The 11,314-nt window shown below is 50.5% G+C and overlaps 1 protein-coding gene across 4 annotated transcripts in view; it reads left to right on the forward strand.

Moving 5' to 3' along the window:
- The window catches only part of LOC310772487 (partitioning defective 3 homolog), a 660,426-nt gene that overhangs the window by 648,667 nt on the left and 445 nt on the right, over positions 1-11,314 (forward strand). For all 4 annotated transcript variants that reach the window (XM_083632305.1, XM_083632307.1, XM_083632306.1 and 1 more), the window contains exons 23-24: positions 1,474-1,601; positions 9,549-11,314. The exon at positions 9,549-11,314 is cut by the window's right edge and continues 445 nt beyond it. In XM_083632305.1, coding sequence (XP_083488431.1) covers positions 1,474-1,601; positions 9,549-10,065 — 645 coding nt within the window. In that variant the 3' untranslated portion in view covers positions 10,066-11,314. The remainder of the gene's footprint in view (positions 1-1,473; positions 1,602-9,548) is intronic.

Here is an 11,314-nt window from a genome sequence, read left to right on the forward strand (position 1 = left end):
CCATTTAAGAGAACACAAGATGTTCCCGAGTTGACATTTTTACTGACAGCACCCATCGCCCCCCCCCCCAACCGCCACCACCCAATCCAACCACTCTTTCACATACACACCTTGAACACACACACACACACACACACCCACACTGTAACATTACCCAACCAACCACATTCTGGACAATCTGTCTCCACACTACCAACCACTTTAGCAGATTGTTTGGAGAAAATCTAGTTGGCTGGCGAAAACGGATTCGGGTTTTTCGACAAAAATGTCCCCCTACTCTCTCACACATACACACACAAGCCATACACCCCACCCCACCCCACCCCCAACCTGCCTGCCTGCCACACTTTCCAAGGCGTATGAAAAGTGACACCCGTCCAGCCACTCTTGCGACACCTCCTCAGCTCTCCTCTGTCTAATTGGCTTGTCATGTTCCTTAATCAGCCAGCTCGTTAGCAGCACACTGGTGCTGAGGGAGACGATGTCTCCATGTCAACCCCTCAACAAACACACACACACACACGCACACGCACACGCACAAGTGTGTAGTCAAGGTCGCACACCATTCACTGACTGAATGGAGATTGGTAATGGTGATCATTGGTGTTCATTTAGATCTGCAGCATGCTAGCGGTAGCGATGCTTACCTGGGTCCAAGGACGCTCATATGAGCTGAGTTAAAGACACAATCTGTGTCATTTTCATGTTAATGAATGTCTATTTTTGCTCCTCCCATGGAGGCTTGTACATTTGCTGTTACACACCCAGTGTCAGGTTTGACATTCCATGCAGCAGCCAAAGCAGTTTGTTTGGGTGGAATTGAAGGAGAACGGGGTAGTTAGCATGAGCAGTGATAGCCGCCATGACTGAACATTTGATTGACAGTTTGAGTGACAGGTGATCTCTGGGAAGTGTAGTGCAGAACCAAGCAACTTGTGGATTAGCGCTTTAACGACGTCAATGACTCTTCCTCCACTTGGTGCAGGTGCATCGTTCACTGTTCAGTGCCATTATTATAATGAAATCTCAGCCGCTAACGACCTCCTCCCTGAGGAGTGCCCACACTCACAGCAGGCCTCACACTGTTGTGCCACCTGGGAGCCTCTGTGTGTGTGTGTGTGTGTGTGTGTGTGTGTGTGTGTGTGTGTGTGTGTGTGTGTGTGTGTGTGTGTGTGTGTGTGTGTGTGTGTGTGTGTGTGTGTGTGTGTGTGTGTGTGTGTGTGTGTGTGTGTGTGTGTGTGTGTGTCTTTTCTGTCTATTGTGCACACATGCTTGGGTTCACAGGGAACCTACGTCTCTAATTGGAAGTAAAGAGGTGTAACTTTTCATCAAATTTTCCATCTTTGGTATATGCCTTCTCTGTGGTAGTGTGTGTGTGTGTGTGTGTGTGTGTGTGTGTGTGTGTGTGTGTGTGTGTGTGTGTGTATCAGTGTGTATCTTAACTGTGTGTGTGCATGCCTGTGTGTGTTACAGGCCAACAACGGGACGGAGACACAGAGTGGGCGCCATTCTGTAGCAGTGGAGACTCAGGCCCAGAAGCAGCAGCAGGAGGACAGAGAGGGCTTCCAGCAGGCTCAGAGACAGTACAGCTCACTGCCACGGTGAGACACACCACTCCTCCTGAAAACTCTGTCCTTTCTTTATTGCTCCCTCCCTCCTTCCCTCCCTGCCCTCTCTCGCTGTGACTTATCACGTCCTCCCTGCCCTTTCTCAACCTCTTCATTTGACTTTTTCTGATTTCCGATCTCTCATTTTTGTCCGGCTTTGTGCCTTTTACTGTCTTCTTTTTCTTTTCTTTTTTTTGTTGTGCCTTCTTCTGCATATCGCTTTAGCTATACCCTCAAAGCAAATCACCACAAAAGCACTTTCAACTGATCTCCAGACATTTCAAATGATTCTTGTGGGAAAAAAATAAAAATCTGCGAATCCAATAATTTAATGCGATAGCTTGGAATTATTTAAACTGATATTTGACTTGATTAAGTCAATGTTGACCCTGAGGAAGTCGTGACTTTGTCTCCCCGCCTGGCCCAGTACCTCCCTCAGTACCTCCCTCAGTACCTTCCTCAGTACCTCCCTCAGTACCTCCCTCAGAGTGCCTAATAAGGAATAACAGCGGCAGCGCCGTGTTTATGAAAGGACATTTCTCTTGATTTCTCTTTCGCTCGAGTTCAGAGTGGCGACTGCTGCTCTTCATCTTCCTCATCTTCTTTTGCATATGTGTCAGAGAGATGCCAATAAAGCTTAGCGTATCTTCCATCTAGAGGCCTGAGGTGCGGCCCAGTTCGCTATCGGTATTTGCATTTCCTGCCGTCTGGCTGTGAAGTGTCTTTACCAAGCCTCTCTGAACCTCATTAATCGCTCTGTAGTCGATGCAAATCGGAGAGCCGACCACTGCCGGTGGAAAGTTTCCTTCCGCACTTTAAGCTCTACATACTTAAACAAGACAGTCAATCTTCACTACAGGCACTAATACTATACTTTGACTGACTGATGCAGAGAATCAAAGTCACAAATAATAAACTTCATTTCCTCTCCCTGTTCAATATTTCCATGCTGGAAACGAGCTTGTGTGAGTTTGTGAACTATGTTTTAATATGTTGGAGTGAAGTCTGATTTATTTAACTTTTCACAGGATCATATATTGTGTTCGTTAGGCGATCTTGCTGCCAGGTTAAACAGTGACAGAACACTCTGGTGATTTTGTTGGCCAGAGAAACTCTCCTGTCCTGCGATTTCAATCTCAACCGGCACAAAATGCCGTTCATTTCTTCCCTTGCTCCGCGCGCCTCTGACAGTCGCAGCCGGGTCGATGGAAGCATGTTCCTGTCCATGGCTATGGATCTGTGGTCCACATGGACGCATAATCAATATGCAGTGTATAATTCAGACGGATCTATACATTCCCTTCATAGGTGTTGTCTGCCGGCATCTTATGTGATGTGACAGTTGCTTCCCCACTCCCCCCGCTTTCCCAGTTATTTGCTTCTCTTGGGAGAGTTCATCCGTCCGGCCAAAAAAACACCCAGGCGAGGCACTGCCTTTGATATGCATTCCTCCCATAATCTCATAGCGTCTCTGAGCTCCGGCTTGACCCTTGACCCCTGTTACAGCTTGGTTTGGACGCGTCCCCTCATCACAGAACTCAAAGTCTTATATCATCAGATTAATAACCCCAACCGCCTCTTTTTCCAAACCCCATCCTTTCCTTCCATAAGGAGAAGCCGGAGCAGTCGACCATACAACCGAAAAGGGGACATTCGCCCTCTGGAAAAAAAAACAGAAGCAGCCACGGTAGCTGGTTATCTGATGGCGGCCGGGTTTAGCTCGCTGTCTGATGGCGGCCGGGCTTAGCTCGCTGTCTGATGGCGGCCGGGTTTAGCTTGGTGTCTGATGGCGGCCTGGTTTAGCTCGCTGTCTGATGGCGGCCGGGCTTAGCTTGCTGTCTGATGGCGGCCTGGTTTAGCTCGCTGTCTGATGGCGGCCGGGCTTAGCTTGCTGTCTGATGGCGGCCGGGCTTAGCTCGCTGTCTGATGGCGGCCTGGTTTAGCTTGCTGTCTGATGGCGGCCTGGTTTAGCTTGCTGTCTGATGGCGGCCGGGCTTAGCTCGCTGTCTGATGGCGGCCGGGTATGATGGCGGCCTGGTTTAGCTCGCTGTCTGATGGCGGCCAGGCTTAGCTCGCTGTCTGATGGCGGCCGGGCTTAGCTCGCTGTCTGATGGCGGCCGGGTATGATGGCGGCCTGGTTTAGCTCGCTGTCTGATGGCGGCCAGGCTTAGCTCGCTGTCTGATGGCGGCCGGGCTTAACTCGCTGTCTGATGGCGGCCGGGTTTAGCTCGCTGTCTGATGGCGGCCGGGTTTAGCTCGCTGTCTGATGGCAGCTGGGTTTAGCTCGCTGTCTCATGGTGGCCGGGCTTAGCTCGCTGTCTGATGGCGGCCGGGTTTAGCTCGCTGTCTGATGGCGGCTGGGTTTAGCTCGCTGTCTCATGGCGGCCTGTTTAGCTCGCTGTCTGATGGCGGCCGGGTTTAGCTCGCTGTCTGATGGCGGCCGGGCTTAGCTCGCTGTCTGATGGCGGCCGGGCTTAGCTCGCTGTCTGATGGCGGCCGGGCTTAGCTCGCTGTCTGCGATGCGAGGATCGGAGGAGCGCTAATGAAGGCTTGTTGTGGGAGCAGGATTAGCAGTGACAGGCAGAGAACACTGATTATCCAGGATCAAGAGTGGAATGACGGTAGCTCTCCCAAACTCTCACGCCTCGCCATTCCTCACCCAAAACAAGCCAGTTCCACGCGAACAAAGAAAACATTATCCCAACTTTTTAGACTATTTATTTATACAATATAGAAATGTGCGTTTTATAGCTTGGTGCGCGCTTTTGTAGTTTTTGCCATCTCATTGTGTGTGCGTGTGTGCTCTCTCCTCCTTTTCATAAACTCTGATTCTTCCCAGCTGTTTTACAGAAACACGCCGGCCGCGGCCACAAATTTCTCCTCCAAGCCAACTTCCTGGCTTTGTTTGTTATGTTCTGTCATTCTAAATTTACCCCGCTCTCTGGCAGTGGTGTGTTTTCCCATCCCCTCCCCTCTCCCGTAAACGCAACTAATCTACTTTGTGACATATTCTGGCGCAGGAGTAGAGGTGATAAGAGAACCGGCTCACTCGCCCCTCTCCGACGCATCAATCACGATTACATTCCTGTGGAACAATGCCATCTCTGCTCTCTTCTCATCATCGCCATACTCTCCCCCCCACACTAAATCTCCCCTCTTCTCTTATCTGTTTTATGAGCTAAAAGGGCATTCTGGAAATGCGGATCGTTGCCTTTCACGAAATCGGGACGTCTCCGGTTTCTAAACAAGCACGCTCCCTCATGAGCGGCGCATGGGATGGCCAAGTCTGGGGTGTAAAATGCATGGCGGCTCTCCCAGACAGCGAGGCCCAGACCTGCAGCATGTGGTGGGGCTCTCTCTGCAGTCTGTCCCTACATCTGCCCCACCGCCCAATTACCCCTCATACACACATTTACTGTACATGTTGGAACAAAAAACAAGTTTTGCATCGCACGTGTGCACACATTTTGCCCGTGCATGCATAAGTGTAGCCTCACAAGCACGCGCACGCGCACACGCACGCGCACACGCACACGCACGCACGCACGCACACGCACACACACACACACACACACACACACACACACACACACATAGCAGTACCATGTGTTCCAACTCTTCCCCCTCCCCACCACAAGGGCTTCCATTAGTAATGCTGGAGATGTGGGATTCTCATTAGAAATGGAGCAGACACACTCTGCCTTAAGACTCCCACAAATTATGAATAGAGATACTGTTAGAAAAATACCGGGTTGACGAGAGAGAGACAGAGGGAGAGAGAGAGAGAGAGAGAGAGAGGACGGCTCGGGTAGAAGAGGAGAAAAAACAGTGATTTACATTTTGTTCATTAATGCAGATGCACAGAAACATGAGAAACCTATAGATTCAATGTTTCTGACATTTGGCTCAGACAAAAGTCATGTCTAATTGATAAGTAGAATACATACAAAAGAGAAATTTACCTTGTTTTAAGGCCTCAATTTGAGACAGAAGAAAATAGTTTGAGATACAAGCGCTTTGAACAATGACTCGCCTATTCTGTTTGTTGTTCTTGTCAGCCTCTCTGGAATGACAGTCGTCAACATAAGAAACGTACATGTATTCTGGCCCTAAAAGCATGCCGTGCCCCGTGTCTAGCCCCTGCAGCCTCCTCGTGTCTAGCCCCTGCAGCCTCCTCATGTCTAGCCCCTGCAGCTTCCTCGTGTCTAGCCCCTGCAGCTTCCTCGTGTCTAGCCCCTGCAGCTTCCTCGTGTCTAGCCTCTGCAGCCTCCTCGTGTCTAGCCCCTGCAGCCTCCTCGTGTCTAGCCTCTGCAGCCTCCTCGTGTCTAGCCCCTGCAGCCTCCTCATGTCTAGCCCCTGCAGCTTCCTCGTGTCTAGCCCCTGCAGCTTCCTCGTGTCTAGCCTATGCAGCCTCCTCGTGTCTAGCCCCTGCAGCCTCCTCGTGTCTAGCCCCTGCAGCCTCCTCATGTCTAGCCCCTGCAGCTTCCTCGTGTCTAGCCCCTGCAGCCTCCTCGTGTCTAGCCCCTGCAGCCTCCTCGTGTCTAGCCCCTGCAGCCTCCTCATGTCTAGCCCCTGCAGCCTCCTCGTGTCTAGCCTCTGCAGCTTCCTCGTGTCTAGCCCCTGCAGCCTCCTCGTGTCTAGCCTCTGCAGCCTCCTCGTGTCTAGCCCCTGCAGCCTCCTCGTGTCTAGCCTCTGCAGCCTCCTCGTGCCTAGCCCCTGCAGCCTCCTCGTGTCTAGCCCCTGCAGCCTCCTCGTGTCTAGCCCCTGCAGCCTCCTCGTGTCTAGCCTCTGCAGCTTCCTCGTGTCTAGCCTCTGCAGCCTCCTCGTGTCTAGCCCCTGCAGCCTCCTCGTGTCTAGCCCCTGCAGCCTCCTCGTGTCTAGCCTCTGCAGCCTCCTCGTGTCTAGCCCCTGCAGCCTCCTCGTGTCTAGCCCCTGCAGCCTCCTCGTGTCTAGCCCTTGCAGCTTCCTCATGTCTAGCCCCTGCAGCCTCCTCGTGGCTAGCCCCTGCAGCCTCCTCGTGTCTAGCCCCCAGGGCCGGCCCTGTCCATCTGGGGGCCCTAAGCAGGATATAGATTAGGGGCCCCCTCCCAGGGGCGGGGGTTTGGGGGCATCCACGCTGGAAGTACTTTTAAGTAGGGGGTGCTGTAAGGAAGGGACTCCCGGTGCGAAGAAAATTTGATGTTTTTTGGACTTTTAGCCATATTTAGAGGAATATTTAATTTTAAATTAACATTAGAATTATACTGTTGTGATGTCATTATTCAGTATATTCTCCTCTTCTCTGCAGCATTACTCAATTTACCCTCAGGAATCAGGGACAGTGATAGCCTACCTGCTATTTCTCCCATCTCCTCTTTCTTTTTTCCTCAGTCTTGTCATCTTGTATCTCTTTCTCTTCACAAAGCGTGTCTCCGACTCCGTGAACAAAGTAAACACAGCTATGTAAACACTAGTTTCAACGTGAGGCTAAGTAAACAAAACTTGTTGTGCACGCTTCACATTGTGTGGATCCTATTTTTTACCCAAGAACCACTGCGTTGAGCAAAGATCATCTATAGAGAAGATATCCACTACACAGCACAGACTCATGCACAGAAACACAGTTACTCGAGCCAAATTCAACAATTTCGAAAATTCCATCTCTTGCCACCAGGGGGTGCTGCAGCACCCACCGCACTGGGCTTCCCGCGCCGTTGATTGGGGGTGGGGCAAAACAAACAAAAGTGACAATGATGACGCTCGTTTCTAGCCCTATCAGTGTCAAGCAAGCGTGTAGAACCCAGCAGCAATAGGGGTTGCCAGGTCAGTTAAACCAGGGGTTCCCAACCTTTTTTGTGCCAAGGACCGGTAGATACATGGGGAAAAAAGTTGCGGACCGGTTGTCAATTTTAATGGTTTTAGTTACATATATATTTACTCACCAGGTGGTGACAAAGGGTAAATAACAGCCTTTTGTGTTGTACTGTATGTAGCCTACAGTATTTATGTTTTTGTTTCAACTACAAACATAAATAAACGTCAATCTATGTTTAACACGTTCACTGCCGTTGGTGAGTCAACTCGTCAAGCAGAAACCAACGGTTGACTGCCAATGGCGAGTCAACTCGTCAAAAAAAAAAAAATCTTTTTTGACGGTGGGACGTTGATCTAACCCTTTTACATCTCCTATAAAAATATGAGAGCCACCGAACGTGTACAACCCATTCCACGACCCACTAAGTGGCGACAGTGCTCTCCAGACTATTGAAAGCCGAGCCAAAACTGCAGGGAAAAGCGTGAGGAAGCCATTCTCATACTGTAGAATGGTTTGGCGAAAACGCTTTCGCGCTGGAGCACAACGGTGGCGCACAACGGTGGGGGGTTCCAAAAATAGACTGGGTGGAACACACTTTGAAACACGCAGCATAAAGCCCAGAATCGCAAAAGCTTCATCAAAGCTCTCAACCGAAACTCCAAGAAACGAGCGAGCCCATCCAGACTCGCCCGACGAGGGGCAGCCAGGCAGCACAGACAACAGAAACTCGCTTGTCACACACCCGCCCGCTGCAGCCACGGAGGGAGGAGAACACACACGGAGGGAGGAGTTTGAAGGAGAGGGGGGTTTCCTGCTGTTATGCAGGAAATTACTGTTCAAAACTATTGTTTAGATGTCTGATGTCTTACTGATGCCAAAAATAAATGGTTAAAGTGACTGTTCTATCGAATTTCACAAAAAGGCATTTTTCTCACCTTTCATTTTCAGACGCTGAAACCATGCTGTATTCAACTGCTAATGCCTACATAACTACTAACTCTACAAACTAACTCTTTTAGACAGAGAAAGCACACATTCTATTAGTTCTTTTGAGATATTTTGTGTTCACAAAATCCTAACAGAAAAGAATCCTCGGCTCTTGAAAGATGAGCCAGAATCCTCAAAAAAAAAACTTGGCAGAAGCTACCTACAGTAAAAAAAAAACTGTTGGCAGTGAATGTGTTAAACTACCACACACAGCCTATAATATTATAGCCTATGTAAAAAAAGAAGAAAGATTTTTTGTTTTTTTTGTTTTTGCGGGGGCCCCTGGCAACTCCCGGGGCTCTAGGCAGCCGCTTAGTTCGCATATAGGGCGGGCCGGCCCTGCTAGCCCCTGCAGCCTCCTCGTGTCTAGTGTTCGTAAACTCAAAAGCCTTTTAAGCGCAGCGGCGGGTCAGCGAGGTGTGAATGGGATTTCTCTTTGCACCCTGACGTGAAAGACAGTGTGGCGGGCGGGCCTTCCATCGCACGCCAGCCTTAATGGATCCTAATAATGGAGGAGCAGACTTAACACGTTAGCTAAAGACCTGTGCTGTTCCCAATGATGGCTTTCCAGGCCCCCATTCAGGAGAGGGGGGTTTAAGGGTCTGTGTGGTACGTCTTTGTGATATGCGTGTGTATCTCGGGCCGTGCTGTCATCACGGGGGCTGGCAGGCACATGGAGGACGCGTGTGGAAGTCAGAGAACGCCGTGAGGCTGCCATTACCGTGTCTGCGCTGTAAGTGCGCCCGTCTACCTCTTTCCAAAAAGGAGTTAAATGGATGAAAGCTGCTGTTTTTCTCAGGGAGGTTTTAACTCTTGTGTTTGTTTAGCGTGTGGAAGTAATAGTGCTGTGGGCACTTTTTGTTTCCCGGCCCTTTCATGTTGTGGCCTTTATGATTTGGCGTAATCACGCTGGCGCTCCACTCCACCACTGCTTTTAGTAGTCTCGCTCACCACCGCCACCCCCACTTCTCACCAAATGTCAAAACTGTCACATTCTCAGCTGAAGCACAGTTTTCTTTTGAATTTCCCTTCAATCGCGCTGACCCAAGAGCCGCTGCGAGAGGGGGAAAAGCAGCTATTATTTCTGAGCTAAATGGTATCCTCTTCTCTCTCTCTTTCAGTGCAATTGACCTCTTTTACCTGTCTCTGTGTGTGTGCAGGCAGCCTGCTCGCAAGAACCCCAGCACGGTGTCCCAGGACTCGTGGGACAAGGTGTACCCACCGGGTGAGGGCTTCCAGACGGCCAAGGAGAACCCGCGTTACTCCAGCTACCAGGGCTCCCGCAACGGCTACCTGGGAGCCACGGGCTTCAACGCCCGCGTCCTGCTGGAGACCCAGGAGCTGCTGAGGCAAGAGCAGCGGCGGCGTGATCAAGAGGCCAGCAAGGCCAGGCTCCCTCCCATGCAGGAGGCTCCCCACGATGGCAACGCCTACGACCCCCCCAGGGACCGCGCCCTGGCCCCGGGCCCCGCCCCGGGACAGACCCTCCCCACCAGCAACACCTACAACGCCCCGAGGGACCGCACCCTGGCCCCGGGCCCCGCCCCGGGACAGGCCCCACCGCCGCTTCCGTCCAAGGGGCCATACCGGCAGGACGTGCCCCCGTCCCCCGCGCAGGTGGCCCGCCTCAGCAGGCTTCACGGTTCGGAGAAAGGGCGGTCGCCGTTTTACTCCTGAAACGATGGATGGTGATGTAGAGACTGGTGGAAGAGTGGAGAGCAACCGATCTCAAGGAGCAATAACGGAGGGAACTCAAATGAACGGCGGTCGTGATACCAAGGTTTTTATGGGACTGTTGGTATGAATTGTCGATATTTTTTAAAACAAAGATTTTTTTTAAATGTTATGAATCGTGATGCTGTTTGGTTGTTTTATCCAAGAGGAATGAGATGTTTGAGTGTCATGGCATTGTGATCATGGGACTTTCTGTATAAGTGCCTTCTGGTCCACTGGTTGTTCTGCATTTTTAAACATGAAGCCCCTCCCCCCTCCTCCCAACCTTTCCACGACTCATAAACTGCAGCTTCCATCCATCCGTCTGACATACATGGTGCAGCGGTCGCCACAGGAGCGGGCGATGGGGCTTTCAGGTCCATCGCTGCATCACCGCATCTCGACAGTATTCTGACCTGAACATCGTAACCCTGAGGACTTGTTTTGGCACTAGCAGTGGGGATCTCACGCAATATGCTTCTATGAACTTGGTTTTATTTTTATTTTTTGGTGGGGTTTTTGCAGCTTGCAGTTTGTCAAGCGTTTGGATGTTTGTTATGTGTGTGTATGCGTGCGTGTGTGTGTGTGCGTGCGTGCGTGTGTGTGCGTGCGTGTGTGCGTGCGTGTGTGCGTGTGTGCGTGCGTGTGTGTGTGGCTGGAATCAGCCTGGACTGACACAGCGTTGAGGGTGAAGCAGCTGAACTGTGGAGTGGGAGTGAGAGCTGGCTTTGGGCATGACCACAGAGTAATATGCCCCCGTTTCAGCGTGGTCACCTGAATAAAATGTCAGCAGTTTACATTTCTGCAAACCATGGATACGTTGAATGTCAACATTTGTCAACCAAAATATATTGCACATCAACATTTCTAGATACGTGTAGAGTCTGCTATTGAAATAGCGTGGTGGCAGTAAGGGCGTTGTGGTCAGGGTGGATGGAGACCATAAACTAGTGATGCGCGGGCAAAAATGAACATTCTGATTAATAGCTTATGGGTTGCAGGGTGGTGAAATTATGTATCATTAATGAGGAAAATTAATATTAATTACATTCTCTATTCTATGAACATTATTTTAAGCGTAATTGTTCCAATTAACCAACTATGTTGGTTGATCAAGGAAAGGACCCGAAAGGACCAAGGCAGTGGTAAACAATACATCCATGCGGTAAACGGGGATGGATACCTCAAATTATTGTGTTTTCAGATGTTTTCA

The sequence above is a fragment of the Poromitra crassiceps genome (genome assembly GCF_964638095.1).
Source record: "Poromitra crassiceps genome assembly, chromosome: 2".
NCBI classification, from domain to species: Eukaryota; Metazoa; Chordata; class Actinopteri; order Beryciformes; family Melamphaidae; genus Poromitra; species Poromitra crassiceps.